Here is a 16,111-nt window from a genome sequence, read left to right as displayed (position 1 = left end):
ACCACGTCCCCCACCGTACTAAAGGTGTGACAATTCATAAACATTGTCGACATTCAGTACACACATATTGGCCTAGGCCTTGATCTCTATCAGCACTTCTGTGCCTTTATGAATTCCAAATGACTCTTGGAGGGGGTTCATTTTCATCCTTACAATTTCATTGATCTGACAAACAGAAAGTCCCGCTCCAAAATCACACCATTCGTTCTTATGTGGAGCTCGGTCAGACTGACCAAATAATCAATTTATTCACCATCTTTTTTTCTGAACGAGGAAGACTCACCCGACTCGTAGTTGAATTATCCTTTACATTTCCGGTTTCCGGTGTTTCTAGCCAAATTAATGTAATTTCCGAGCAGAATGTAACGTTAAATCTATGAAAATGGTTTTAAAAAGCACATGTCTCCATAGTACCATCACTTTACAGTGTCACAATGGCCGTCTTTTGTCAGATCATCGCCTGTCAAAGTTCATGAGTGCGTAGATGCCATGAAGTTACATTGAATACAGATGGCCGCTAATATCCTACAAACAGCTCCCGATCGCATGAAGTTTGGGGGGTTTTGTCCTCAAAATAAGGGTGCAGGTATACCTGTAATGGCAGGTTTTTGTACTTAATGTCAAATTCTTACATTTGTAAAAATGTAATTGCAAATTCAGTTACAATAAGACACTATAGGGTTGTTGCCAATCAAATCAAATAATTTACACTGCAAAATTACAACTACAATAAAATAAGTAGCCTATTAATTTTTTTTATTTTGAATAATATATAAATATAGCTTACAAGTAAGAAAAAAAATGCAATAATACATTTTCACATTCCATGCCATATATTTTTAATATGTTTAGGCTATGTCAAGTATTATATAATGCATAGAATAAAGTTACATGATGCAAGCAAAACTTGGTGCATTGGGTACGTGAACTGCCTTTGTCAATATAGTCATTAAAAGAGCTATTGCACCTCCAACCACTAGAGGGCGCAAAACTTCTTCTGCTACCAACCAGACTACAGCAAATCCCCATTGCTTCCTGCGTTCATGCCCTGAACTGAATGTGAAAGTCCACTTTATCCGTCTATGACTTTATCATATGCAGGTAAGAACGGTTGACGGGTAACTTTAAAAGTCCTGCGACAGTGCAGAGATCTGTATAGTGTTCCTTGTGTCGGATTTCCGGTAATTCTGCATGTGTTGTAGTTTGGTTATATAGGTATCGACTGTGTGATTGTTTTTTTGTTTTTTTACATTTGTACTTTATTTTTTGTTGTTTCTAATTTATTCATGTGCATAAGCTTACTAAAAATATGAAAATTTCCAAAACAATGATAATACAAATCTCCAAAACAAGAATACAGTTGGTTTCACGCTGTCACTAATAGAGTGAAAGTGTCTCTGCATATGACTGACTGCTTGTGCTTATATTTACTGTTTCCTCAATTATTTTCACAGTCTTTCATCATGAAGAGCTCCAAAGAAGCTGTGCAGGCCGCTGCCAAAGAGTTTCTTACTTTTGTCAATAAAGGGGTTTCACCATACCATGGTAAGAATGACATAGGACTGAAATGCAATGCTGTATAAAGCTGTGAGCCATGACAATGTATTATAGGGAAATGCATGAAAGCTTGAGCTCCACTTTGTCTGTAATATGATTACCCAACTTTACAGTCTGACTAGATATATAGATAGAGTCTTGAACATTGTTCCTTACTGGCTGATAGAGCTCCAGATATGGTTAATCGATCTTGATCTAGACTTTGAAAGAATGCACCTTCACTTTTTCCCTAGATCACAAGATTTGTAATGTCAGTTTACAGTCTGTATATCTCACTGTTCCTTTCTTCTCCGTCCTGCAGTGGTGGAGGAATGTAAATCCCGCCTGCTGAAGGCTGGTTTTACTGAGCTCAAGGAGGCTGAACATTGGAACATTAAACCTGCCAATAAGGTGTGCGCGCGCTTAAATCTTAGCATACCATAATAAGCCCCTACAAATGGGGGGAGGGACTTTCAAGGGTGCATTTTATAATATAGTTATAATAATATATAATATAATAATATTGTGATGCATATTAAATTATATATTGCAAAAAAAAAATCACTCTTCAAACACCTGGATGATAGCAGGCAGATGTGTAGAAACTTGTATAAAAAGGTCCTGCTCATCTTACAAAATGTCTTCAGCCATATGTAGCTTATTCTATTATTTTTGGACAGAATGAGAAACATGCAGCTCATCCTTATCTTGTCACTATATTTACTGTAATCTTTCCCTTTCCAGTACTTTGTAACCAGAAATTACTCCACCATTATTGCCTTTGCTGTCGGTGGTCTCTACAAGCCTGGAAATGGTTTTTCCATGATCGGGGCTCATACGGACAGTCCATGTCTGAGGGTGAGAAGGACAAACACCTGATGCCCTGTGAAAGGGCTTTTTGATATAGATAACATATCAGTTCTCTGAGTGATCTGTAGTTTTGTTTAGTAATTACATTATAGCAGTCAGATCACTGTATTTTACATTAATGTAAGTAGAGGATACATATATGGGTATCATTCTTAATTTCCTGTGTGTGTGTGTGTGTGTGTGTGTGTGTGTGTGCGTGTGTGCGCGTGCTCAGGTGAAGCCACGCTCTAAGAAGACAAAGTTAGGCTTCTTGCAGATAGGAGTGGAGTGTTATGGAGGGGGAATCTGGAACACATGGTTTGATCGTGACCTGACCATTGCTGGACGTATCATGGTTAAGGTAAACCTCTGGCTGCGTTTACTCATGGCATTTAACATGCAATCATCGTGATCCAATCAAAAGCAAACTTACTGCATTCTACTCCGCCCTCGATTGTCTTGCAAAAACCCATCACCTATCGTGATTATCACGTCCTCGACTAGGGGCCTATACCATGAAGCCGGTTTAGATGGTTAGCCAGGTATGTTTCAGTTTAGTTTTCGTTGCTGTTATTGTTATAGTTGTGGTGTGGACTCTGCTATTTTATTTTACATTTAGAGTGATTTTTAACACTATATTGTTATCATTATAGTAATCATTCTCGGTGTGAACAGGCCTTTAGACCATGATATAGAAATGTAAAACCTACCCAAGTTCATTTAAATTATCTATTGTTGATCTTAAGTTATATATGAATAACACTTGCTTTTCCCAATGTTGTCTGTCTATTTCTCTTTGTACAGAGCGAAGGCAAGCTTGTGCAGCGTCTGGTTCACATTCCCCGTCCCATCCTCAGGATCCCCCACCTTGCCATTCACCTGCAGAGAGACATCAACGACTCCTTTGGACCTAACAAGGAAAACCACCTGTAAGCACTAATTTACTCATAGGAAAAGACAGGGAGCAGGACAGGTGGAGCTTCGGACAGATGTGGATAAGCGCGCTGGAATGCTGCTGATTTTTGTTTAGTATGTATCTGTATTTCTGTCCGTTGTAGAACACCTTTCCTGGCCACTGCCATACAGGAGGAGCTGGAAACAGGAACTGCCTCCTGTGGAGATGCCTCTAATGCAACATCCATCGTAAGATCATGCAAATTCATGCTTTAGGTGTACAAAGCCACACAAGCCTGATTGAAGTTGAAGTATATGCTTTCTGCGCAACCAAATGACAATTAATAGGGCTGTCAAGCGCTTAACATTTTTAATCTAATAATTACATAATGTGGCAGTTCGAATTAATCACGCATCCATTTTGGCAGAGAAGTTACCCCCCAAAAATAATTGAATTTATTTATTTTGCTAGATGAGAAAAGCATTGAATAGACATTACAAAGTAGCTTTATAGAAAAAAATATTTTGATTCGCCATAGAATTTATTATACATAAACTTACTTTTTAGAAGCTGCATCTGAAGTGGCATTTAGGTATATTTACACAGTTTAATGCAGCTCAGAGGTGGCATGAATATGAAGGAAAAATGAAATGACACTCTAAATATAAAACTAAAACCGCCAGTAGGTGGTGGCAAGTCACTGTCTTAAAGGAGAAGTTCACTTTCAAAAAAACTTTTGCTGATAATTTACTCACCCCCATGTCATCCAAGATGTCCATGTCTTTCTTTCTTCAGTCGCAAAGAAATTAAGGTTTTTGATGAAAACATTCCAGGATTTCCCCCCATGTAATGGATTCTATTGGGACCCAAACGGTAGAAGGTCCAAATGACAGTTTAAGTGCAGCTTCAAAGGGCTTTAAACGATACCAGACGATGAATAAGGGTCTTATCTAGCGAAACGATCGGTCATTTCCAAAATAAATAAAAAAGTTTAAGTTTTATAAGCACAAATGTTCGCCTTGCTCTGTTCTGTGATGCGCGTTCGTGACGTCACGTAATACGCAATTACGTTGAAAAGGTCACGCTTGAAAAATTTCTGTCCTGAAGAAAATGTTCTTTTTGGCTTTTTAATATTAAAACACCCAGGATACGCACACGAAATGGGCATTTTAAACGATAAACTGACACAAATACATTTGAAAATGTGTATATGGTCCTCCTTCCGCACATTTGTAAACACGTCAAGTGTGACCTTTTCAACGTAATTGCGTATTACGTGACGTCTTCAACGCGCATCACAGAACAGAGCAAGGCGAGCGTTTGTGCTTATAAAACTTAAACTTTTTTATTTATTTTGGAAATGACCGATCGTTTCGCTAGATAAGACCCTTATTCATCGTCTGGTATCGTTTAAAGCCCTTTGAAGCTGCACTTAAACTGTCATTTGGACCTTCTACCGTTTGGGTCCCAATAGAATCCATTACATGGGGGGAAATCCTGGAATGTTTTCATCAAAAACCTTAATTTCTTTGCGACTGAAGAAAGAAAGACATGGACATCTTGGATGACATGGGGGTGAGTAAATTATCAGCAAAAGTTTTTTTGAAAGTGAACTTCTCCTTTAAAGGTGGTCTAAGCGATGTTGGGTGATGTCACTTCTTGTTGACGGTTGAAGTACTGTCAAACAAAACGGAGGTTAGCTCGACCCTCCCTCCTCCTCCTCCTCATCCCGTCCCCTCCCTTCCGTGCGTTCCTTCTCCTTTCCCTTTTCTTTGCTATTTGTTAATCGGAGCGTCATCTCTTTGGTCGTGTGTCGGCCATATCAAAATTCAAGAGAATATAACTCTAACGTTAGTCGTTGTCGTTGTCTAGGGCATCTCTCCTCTAGCTAACTTCCCTCTTCATGCTTATCTCTCTCCTCCACTCCCCACACTCCCCCCTTCATGTGCACGCGCACTAACCCCCCAACCCCCACCCCCAAATCATTCTTGTCGGTTATTGGCTGGAACACTGTTTGTTATGTTTCGTGGTCCAGGCTGGGCCAGTTTGTTTTTCTTGCCATTTGTGGAGCCTGGGCTGTCTACAGAGACCATGTTTTTTTACAGTGTGTTCAGGGGACAGGCAGCTAGCGGATAGTGAGGAGATGTTTGCTGTATGTGACAGAAAATGTTTCAGCCTAAAAAACGCGTGACATCGCTTAGAGCACCTTTAATGAGTCAGTCATTCATTCCAACGGCTGATTCATTCAGGAACGAAGCAAGTGACCATCTATGAATGGGTCACTGAAACAACGGCTCACTTTTGTGTCTAAAATGTAACAATATTAACTTCTTGTTTATTTAACTGTTGTATAAAATCAATATCACATTTGCAATCGTGCAGATATTTGGGGAAACGGCACTCTTGCTCATGTGATATTGCTAAACTATGTCATATGATATTAATATAAGAGAAGCATTTTTTTGCCCTCATATCTTGAATTTCAGTGCCATTATAACTGAATTCTAATAGGCTTCATCACGCAGTCAGTTGTTCATGACGTACAGGTCTGGGCCAGAGTGGGGTGCGTTTAATAATTTTTACACATTATTTTTTCCATATTCGCATCAAATTAACACGTTAAATCTACGGCCCTAATAATTAATAATGGTGCATTGATCAGGAAATTTTAGGCTTAAATTTCATTGACCAATAATTAACACTGTGATCATCATCCAATATTGATCTGATTGCCAATGTTTTACAAAGAGACTCATACATACGGGTGGCCGAGAGAGCTCAACGCGCTGCAACTGAAGAAAACACATGCAAATAGAAAAACACCGGCAAATTAAGAAAACATCTTCATCAGCTTCACAACACGTGTGCTCCAAATACTCACAACACAACCAAATACAGAAACGCACTGCAAATAGCACAGACCACAATGGAAATGTTTCCAGAGGACCCCAATAAGTGATGAACCCAGCTGGGACGTGCTTACAACTCAAAGTCTACTTTATTTTATTTTATTTTATGTTTATTATCTTTGCAAAACATACAGAGATGACATGTTTATGACATACAACTTTGTATACAATATACAAAATGTATTAACAATATGTTCAGTGTCATCAGAATACTAATGAGCTGAAAACTAAAATAAATAAATAAAAAAGATAGAGAAATAGAACACGAGGGAAAGATATTAATCTATACATCAGTTACATTGTACAAATTTTGTCATGTTATGTTTAAATAAGTTTCATAAGAAATGTTAGGTAATGTGGGGTCCAAAGATGAGACACTCACACACAGATATATAACGCATATTTTAAAAACTTGTTTGTATAAAATGTATATTTATTTGCATCAGTTCTGGTAATAACAGCTATTCAGCTGATGTACACCGTGCTGCGTTGTCATAGGAACATCCCAGGTGAAAATAATGAGGAAATTACGTTGTCTTTCGTTGCTCACTTCATCAAGTGCGTTCCAAACGGCTAACATTACATAATGGCCCACAAGTGCCCTGCTCCCAAGGGCTCTGCCGTCTGCCCTTCGAAGGGAGTAGGGCATAGGGATGCTCATGAGCAATAAGCACGTCCCAGCCGGGTTCGTCACTTATTGGGGTCCCTTGGAAACATTTCCGTTGTGGTCTGTGCTATTTGCCAAGACCGCATTAATGCACGGGCTTACCTGGGCTGAAGCCCAGGGGCCTCCCATGTTCAGGGGCCTCCCATGTTCAGGTTCATGATGAGCTGAAAAGGTCATATTGTTTTGTAACTTGTCAGGTTTTCTGTCAATCAGTCTAATCGCACGTTACATGTCTGCTGATTGAGTGACCCACGTGGCCCCATAAGCCCCGTTCACACAGCCAGCGATTTTGTCGCTGTATGTCGCTAGTCTCTATACTGTGAAGTCGCTTGTGGGCATTGGTAGTGCTGTCGCTCTAATGTTGTTGGTAGACTACTCGTCTGGCCACATCTATACAAAACACCATCACAAGTGAAACAACTATATTATTTTAATTTGACTAGTGTTTTACGGTGTGTACTTTATTCTTAACACCTTTTACCTATTTATTTATTATTCTCAGGTAAGGTAAAGAAAGTCAAATCTGACCTAAACCATAAGCATTCAAAAGGTACTTACAATTTGGTCAGAAGACTCCCCTGTGGTATGTTCTCATTAAAAGTCTTCCAGCATCATAAATCTAAGTCTCAGTAGGCAGATTTTGTAATCAATTAAATGTATTTTAATTGGTTACTTTTCTTTTTATAATAAATAAAAATATAAAGGCAAATAGAACTTCATCGTTTAAGTATAAAATACAATAATCATGTTTTGAAACAAAGGTGTAGTAAGCTCTGGGCTTCTTATCTTCTGCTTGGGGTTTCTTGTCCTCAGCTTTGGGCTTCTAGGCGTCGGGGGCACTGGCGTATCAGTATCCCAAGAGGCAGTCAGTTCATCAGTCTTTTATACTTCTGTTGTTTACAACAGGCGTTAGGTTGGTACTCCTCCAAAGTTTCCCAGATCCTTCTCCAGGCAGGTCCACCTCTTCATGTCCTTGAACTCCAGTAAACTCAACTACAATGGCTGAGTTCATTTAAAGTTCTTGGAGTCCTCTAGCGCTCACACATAATTGCACTTTTCTGCTCCTCTCAACATGGGTTGGCACAGTCACATTTACATACATAACCAATTACTGTACATCTATGCCAAAACAATATAAGCCATCTTTTACAACCAAAATAAATAACAACACTGAATGCAATGCATTATATCCAATACATTGGCTAAATATGTGTAACAAAAAGGCATCTATAATAAACAAGGAGGCAGGTAATTGCATTTTCTTGATATTATACAACACTAGGAATTAAGCTCAAAAGAAACAGTATGCTGTTGGGAGAGTGTTTTTATATCACCACACAGCAGTGTTCAGTGGATTAAATAATTTACCAGATTAACGATCGATCAATCTACAAATTAAACTCACTCATACTGTCATAAATTACTAAAACGTCATCCGAATTTGACAAATAATCAATTTTCTTGTCCCTAATAGTCAACATGATGCAGGGGAAACTGTAAAATGAACTGCATGCAGTGCTAAACTTGCATCATAAAACTACAACACTCGAACTATAAATGTATGAATTAAACTCACTGAGACTGTCGACAGTTTCTTTTCCATGCATCATTTTATTATATCCATGTTTGTGGTTAGTTACAGTCAAATCATATAAAACAGTGAAATCGCCCTCGAACACTTCTGTCTTGCCTGCACTGCACTCGAGACGGTGACGGGAGCTGAGCTCCACTGAAAGGCTTCTTTCCTATTGGTTGTCGAAATCGCCAGGGGAAAATCGCTTCTCATTTGCATAAAGTTGAAATTTCTCAACTGTGATGTAGATTACCTAGATATTACCCTTTTTTAAAATGAGACTCTATAAATCGAGGGGATGGGGGGGGGCCTACAAAACCTCTCATCCCCGGGGCCTAACATTAGGTTAAGGCGGCTCTGCTATTTGCAGTGCGTTTCTGTATTTGTTTCTGTATTTGGTTGTGTTGTGAGTATTTGGAGCACACATGTGTTGTGAAGCTGATGAAGATGTTTTCTTAATTTGCGGGTGTTTTCTTCAGTTTCAAGCGCGTTGACCTCTCTCGGCCACCGTACATACAAGCACTAAACCCATTAACCCAATTATTCAGCTTAATGCTTAATGCTTAACACTGTAAAATCGAGACGCACCAATAATAAAGGGATAGTTTGCCCAAAAAAGAACATTTTGTTATCATTTATCATTCCAAACCTATCAGACTTTAGTTCATCTTTGAAACACAAATGAAGATTTTTTTTTTTTTTTTTGTAAAACCTGAGAGATTTCCATCCCTCCATTGAAAGTCCATTCCATCACATTTTCAAGCTTCAAAAGTTTATAAAGACATTGTAAAAGTAATCCATATGAATCAAGCCGTTTAACTTCCAAGTCTTCCAAAGAGATATGACCACTTTATAGGATGAACGAGTTTAATTTCAGCTTTTATTCACATATAGAGCACATCAGATTTGGCCAGTGGCAGCTCATCCTCAGGCGAGAGCAAACCTCATTGGTTCTTGAAGAAGCTCAAACGTGCTTGCATGACATGCGAGAACAAACCTTATTGGTTGTCATGCGTGAAGCAAACACCTTTGAGCTTCCATATTAATGGAACGACATGAAAGCGAGTAAGCCAATAATTATTTTCTTATGACCCATATTCAAATTCTATACTATAGGCCTATTAAGTACATTTAAAATATAACCCAAATTAAGTTGTAGAATGCTACAAGTGAATTTAGACACCACAACATTACAATGTGCAGTATGAAAAACAGATATTTTAAGATTTCTGATTTCGACCGATAACAATTGAACAAGTGACCAATCCTTGTGTAAACATTTTTCTCAGTGTTTTTGCATCAATGTGTGTTCAGGCAGAGAAGCATCACCCTGCACTGATCCAGATGCTGTGTGGACAGCTCGGGGTCGAGCCAAACGCATTACTGGACTTTGAGCTCTGTCTGGCAGACACACAGCCTGGCGTAAGTCTCTTCGTCTTCATGTTAGACAAATACCCAAAAGATCTGTTTTTGCTTTCTACCCCTAGTGAAAAATAAATATGCCAAAATGTATCTGAAAAACATTTATTTAATGCTAAGTATACTACAAATACATATACATTTTGTATGTACTTATAAATACCCTGCAATTTTGGTATCCTAAATTGATATACTTAAAGTGTGCTAAATTGTAACAACTAAATTTGTTCTTTAGTTATCTGGAAGTAGTGTTGAAGTAGTGCATGTATATCAGAAAGTCTCAAGCAATATGTCATTAAATATGTTGCTGGATTTGTACTATAATTGGTATGAAATAAATGTATTTAAAATGCATTTTGGTATAGTTTTGTTTTTTACTAGGGTAGTCCTTTTATTTTCTTTCTGTCTTTCTTTCTTTCTTTCTTTTTTTGAGGTTTTGCACAAAATTGTGCTGACATAAAGAGGATTAGTATGCAGGGTACATTTGTGCTCAGCAAAGAGAATTGCTGTTATTTTTACCCGACTGAAGAGAAGCCTTTAAATGTGAGAGTGGGACTCCCAGCAGAATTAAGCATTACTTTAGAGAATCTGGAAGGAACAAGACAAAGAGCTCTGATGGCTCTCATTTCCATATGATTTACACATAAACTAACTGTCGGAACTACGGCGGTGGGTTCTCACCTGGGCTTTTTAACTGATTATCATGAGTTTCGACATGTTTTTGTGTTCTGCAGGCACTAGGAGGTGTCTATGAGGAATTCATTTTCTCTCCTCGTCTGGACAACCTGCACAGTTGTTTCTGTGCCCTCACGGTACGTCTGAACACAGAGAGCAACTTCTTATTAAATATTCAGTCATTCACTCACTCACTCAGAAATTATCTGAGGAGTGATGATAAATAATTAATGCATAATTATGTCTTCTCTCCCAGGCACTCATGGACTCCAGCACACCTGATTCTCTAGCTAAAGATCCTAACATCCGTATGGTTACCCTATATGACAACGAAGAGGTGAACAAAATGCAAATATTATGAGCAAATGCAGATTCTAAATCCATCGGTCACTATCTCCTAACCAAAATAATTTGGCTTCTTGGTTGATCAATAGGTGGGATCTGAAAGCGCTCAGGGAGCTCAGTCTAACCTGACTGAGTTGATTCTGCGACGCCTAGCTTCGACCCCTGACAATCTGACCGCCTTTCAGGAGGCAGTGCCACTGTCCTACATGATCAGTGCAGACATGGCACACGCTGCACACCCTAACTACCAGTCAGTCTCTTACTATGCCAGCTTGTTTGTTTCTGCGCTTACCGCCTTTATCCTGGTACAATGTATCATCACTATGGTGACTCCGGAATTTGTGCCTTTTTTGTTTTAATAATAATCATATTTCCCAGTCACAAGAAATACCTGGGAATTGCTATTTCCAGTCTTGAAAGTAATAAAAAAATAATAAAATCTAAAGTCAGTATCAGTAATATTAAGCAGCACAACTGTTTTCAACATTGATAATAAGAAGAAATGTTTCCCGAGCACCAAATCAGCATATTAGAATGATTTCTGAAAGATAATGTGACATAGACGACTGGAGTAATGATGCTGAAAATTCGGCTTTGGCATCACAGGAATAAATTACATCTTAAAGTATATTAAAATAGAAAACAGTTATTTGAAATTGTAATAGAATTTCACAATATTTCTGTTTTTAATGTATTTTTGATCCAGTAAATGCAGCATGAGAGATTTCTTTCAAAAACATAAAAAAAAAAAAAAACGTTTTGCATAATATGTGATTGTATATGTTTTGTTTACAGGCTGGAAATTGTCCTTAATAAAATGATTAATTACGTTATTATTAATTATCCAACTGGGCAAGGGTCAGTGACAAATAAGTGTCCACGTTAAAGTAAAGGAATATTTGTTTTCTAGTTTAAAATGTATTATATTTGTAATGTATAATAAATATTATTCACCTTACAGGGAGAAACATGAGGAGAACCACAGGCCAGCTTTTCATAAGGTAACAAACATACTCACTAATGCCTCTTTAACACATTCATGAAGTCTTCGGCAGAGCCCAGTCAGCTAAATCTCTCACATTGTTTGTCCTGGATCAGGGTCCAGTCATCAAGTTTAACAGTAACCAGCGCTATGCCACCACTGCTGTAACTGCTGCTATATTACGAGAGATTGCAGGAAAAGTGGGCGTACCTCTACAGGTAAGCAGAACATTCCCTCCTCCCTTCCATTTCATTATATCCTGCTTCACCATCTGTCAAGATTCTTCTGCCATATAAATCAGTTAAAGTGCTCCTCATTATCTGAGCTAAAATTAGCATTACTGCTCTGAAGACATGAAATGCAAGAGAAAGCAATTGATTACTATCGTGTGGTTTGTTCTTGTTGGTAGCCATTTAGAATGTTTATTAATGTTTGTATATATAGAGAGAGAGAATGCCATCTCTCTTCATACCATTGCTCCTAGCAACAGGCAGCTCATAAGACCGTGTGGGATTCAGGGTGCAGAAGAGGAAAAACAATGATAGAAAGAGGGTGAATGAAATCTTGCCTTGGTCACCAAGACACTGTTTGTATACACAATTAACAGTGATATAAATGACTCTCTTCTCTCTGTGTGGAATGGGCATTGATATTAATATTTAAAAGCCTAAATTCATTCTGTTCATCATATAAAGAGATTGTGTCTTCAGAAAATGTGGACTAAACTGCTCGATTCATATTGATTAGTTTTTTAAAGGGACAATGTGTAGGTTTTTAGGTATTTTATTATCTAAAATTACTATTTTTATTCATAAATATGTCCTCAATGGTATACAAATACCTCTGCTAATTATCTGACTTATCCTCGTAAATGAATAATTTATTATCTTTATATACATGGGACGGGTAGGTCCACGGAGGCTTCCATGTAGTTCCGCCATCTTGAAAAACTATAATAGCAGAGAGGGACAAAAAGTACTAAGCCAACGCGTTTCCACAACGCGTTTTCGTTCAGAGCCAGCGTCACGTGACTGAAGCCAGTGAGAGGCGCTTGTCACTGCCCCGGCAAGTTTAAAAGGCTGCACTGTATGGTTATTATACACCGTTCATTCATACATATGCTGAGTCACAGGATAAGGAGTCCTCGTCGTCCAAAAAGTCCAAAATAGACCGTAAAAGGAATCGTGACCGGAGATTACAAAAAACAAGGGTTAATGTCGGGATAGCTAATGCAGGAGAAAGCTTTCAAAAGAGATGCTGAAGTTGCCTGCTTTCTTATCGACAGGTAAGTCAATGTTACGGTCTTAACACTAGAAGTGCCAGAATTCCATAACTACTAGAGCTGCCGCAAGCGGTCAAATAGATTCCAAACTCTATATCTTTAATGATAAATACCCAATTGAGAGATTAATGCATTTATTGTATTAGGATATCTTTTAAAAACAAAACAACACCAAACTGTACATTTAAACAAGTTTAATTATACATTTATAAATAAATAATATCCGTAGATGTGCTGAACAAAATGACAGAGTAGCCTATGTTTTCATGCTTCCACTGTTCGATCGCGCCCGCGCCCGCACCCGCCTACACACACACACACACACACACACACACACCTTGACATTGCAGCCTGTTCATTATAGCCATAATAAAATAGTCAACCTAACATATAAAAATTCCACTACTCTGTTTATATAGTCAGTAGCCTGGTACAATTCGTACCATTTTTGCGCGTGTGAAAAGGATGATTTTTCCGTCGATATTGGAACGTGAGTGAAGTACAAAGCCTATAATAAAGAATAGTTTACCATCCAAATACATCGCAAATGTTGAAACATTTTGATTCTAATTAGAGAGTTACGTGAGCCTAACGCAGCTTACTTTCACTTTCGCTTATAAAGTATTTAATTTTGGCTTGTTTATAGTTATTTTTTCATTCTTGTTCTGTTCTGAATATCATTACATTTAAATGATTTGTTGTTGAATATGTTTTGTGTATTTTTTTACCACATTTTATTGTTGTGTATTGGTATAGCCTATAATAATACAGCGAAATTCAGTGCGGTCAATATATAGGTAAATATGTTCATTTGTTTTTTTGCCTTATGTGTAATTTATCTGAAAAACATTTTAAATGAAAATACGGACACTTTTAGGAAAAGTCAGGTACTGGCAGGATTTTATTTATTTTTTCAACAAAGTTATTACAGATAAAAAATTCAAAACGGTAAAAATGACCGCCATGGCACTTCTAAGTGTTAATTACAAGCTTTTTTTCATTGCTTGGTTGTGAACTTTATTATATAGACAGTAGAACATTTATAGTTAAAAGTTAAACAGGCTCTTTGATGAATAGCAGCTATTGAGTAAAGTAGAGAAGGCCCTAAAAACAAGGTTGTAAGTTTTGTTTGTTCAAAACTGTAACATTCGTTTGTTCGTTGTGTCAAGTTGCAGTTTGTTTGAAATAACAAACCAGTTCACCCGAAGGAAAACTCGATGAAGTGCTATTAGAAGACATCCTGTCATAGCTTTTTGGTTCATAACGGCTACCGTAGATGCAACATGCATTTGAAAATGTGAGGCGCTGGAGAGCACTATTTGTTTGAATGCAAAATACTATTTCACCGCTAGATGGGAGAAATTCCTACACAGTGTCCCTTTAATGATCTATTTATGAACTTTTTGAAGCGTCAAAGTGGTAGTTGAGTAGCTGTCAATGGAGGGACAGAAATCTCTTGAATTTCATCAAAAAGATCTTCACTTGTGTTCCGAAGATGAAAGTCTTAAGGGTTTTGAACGACGTCAGGGTAATTAATGACAGAATTTTCATTTTTGGGTGAACTATCCATTTAAATTTCATTTGAAATGTATTTTTTGTAAAGCGACCTCATGCATGTGGAAAGGCGCTATATAAATAAAAGGATAAAAGGCTGCTTCTTCCACAGGATGTGATGGTTAGGAATGACAGTCCATGTGGAACAACAATTGGTCCCATTTTAGCAGCTCGTTTAGGAATGGCAGTCCTGGATCTCGGGGCACCGCAGCTTGCCATGCACTCCATTCGTGAGATGTGCTGCACATCTGGAGTTCTCCAGACCACCACCCTCTTTAAGGTAAAAGCCAGCTTAACCTCATAAGGTTTGGTCATTCAGTATTATAAGGGCAAATATAAATCTAAAACACTTCTATTTAGTTGTAAAATTTGGAGTTCTGCGAAAATTTTAATATTAAATGGCCATGATTATTAAGTGAATTATTTCAGAATGACAAATCGAGCATGTAAATGCTGATAATAAGGTTAAAGAAATGGTTCACTCCTCATGTTGTTTCAAACCTGGATAACTTGCTTTCTTCCATGAACACAGGAACATTTTTGAAATATTGCGTTGGTCTCTCCTTTACGACTATGAAGAATGGAGACTGACGGTTTTTAAGTTTCCAAAAAAGCACCATAAAATGTTGCTATATTGGTGAATAAATTATTCGCAGAGGTTTTGTGAACGGGGTCAACCAATATAATAAAAAGATCCAACACATAAGAATAAGAAGAACACTTTTTGAAGCCTCAAAGGAGTGACAAGTGCAATTTTTTACATTTTCATCTTTTCTGTATCATGGAAGAATTCAAGAAAAATGGATTTGGAACAGCATAAGGGCGAGCTCAGTTTTGGGTGAACTGTTCTTTTAAGGATTAAGGAAGGATTGTCTAATGAATGTTTTTTTAAGTCTGTTTTGGGTTGTAATAACTGTGTTGTAATGTGCAGGGCTTCTTTGAGCACTTCCCCATTGTACGAAGCACAGTAACTGTGGACTAGACTGAATCATCAGAACCATACAGATGGGATTCATGGACGTCATTATTAGCGAAATCAGTATCACTTGTCCAACACCCATTCATTTTCTCATTGTATCAACCACTGCCATCTGTCAACATATATCCATTTGTTAATCACTGCTTGGTGAAGATGGAGAGTGGAAGATGGAAACACTCATATACTGTGGTACTTCAACAATGTTTCCATGCCCTCAACTTTGTGAAGTTGCTAATAAAACCGATAAACCTATGATGCCTTGTTTTCATGTCTTCCATTATTGTTATTTGCATGCCATATGTGCCTTGAATATGTAAGCATGAAGTCCAAACCACAGACCAGCAGTGGCCATTATGATGTAATTTGTGTATTACTCAAAATAACTGCATTACTGTACTGATTGTCGTGCCCACTATCCGGGTTTTCAGTCTGTCCTGCCCTCTCAC

The 16,111-nt window shown here is 37.8% G+C and overlaps 1 protein-coding gene across 2 annotated transcripts; it reads left to right on the top strand.

The window, feature by feature from the left end:
* Window positions 1-999: 999 nt before the first annotated feature.
* Window positions 1,000-15,918, top strand: dnpep (aspartyl aminopeptidase). Of its 2 annotated transcripts, none has more exons than XM_084128474.1 (15): window positions 1,000-1,101; window positions 1,455-1,545; window positions 1,859-1,947; window positions 2,281-2,394; window positions 2,621-2,746; window positions 3,190-3,314; window positions 3,444-3,528; window positions 9,744-9,851; window positions 10,583-10,660; window positions 10,780-10,860; window positions 10,958-11,118; window positions 11,830-11,869; window positions 11,967-12,068; window positions 14,799-14,966; window positions 15,618-15,918. In XM_084128474.1, the coding sequence occupies exons 1-15, from the start codon at window positions 1,096-1,098 to the stop codon at window positions 15,666-15,668; spliced, it is 1,425 nt and encodes a 474-aa protein (XP_083984600.1). In that variant the 5' UTR covers window positions 1,000-1,095; the 3' UTR covers window positions 15,669-15,918. The 2 variants fall into 2 exon arrangements, with proteins under 2 accessions (XP_083984600.1, XP_083984601.1); XM_084128475.1 differs by having other exon boundaries at window positions 1,056-1,181.
* Window positions 15,919-16,111: the final 193 nt, after the last annotated feature.

The sequence above is a fragment of the Abramis brama genome (assembly GCF_963993115.1).
Source record: "Abramis brama genome assembly, chromosome: 11".
Taxonomy (NCBI): Eukaryota; Metazoa; Chordata; class Actinopteri; order Cypriniformes; family Leuciscidae; genus Abramis; species Abramis brama.
This window is presented reverse-complemented; position numbering and strand designations above follow the sequence as displayed.

What these genes read in the sequence shown, in the direction of transcription:
- dnpep (XM_084128474.1), top strand. An exon ending in AGGGGTTTCACCATACCATG is followed by an intron (nt 1,546 to 1,858) that starts GTAAGAATGACA and finishes TCCGTCCTGCAG; the next exon opens with TGGTGGAGGAATGTAAATCC. An exon ending in CGGACAGTCCATGTCTGAGG is followed by an intron (nt 2,395 to 2,620) that starts GTGAGAAGGACA and finishes GCGCGTGCTCAG; the next exon opens with GTGAAGCCACGCTCTAAGAA.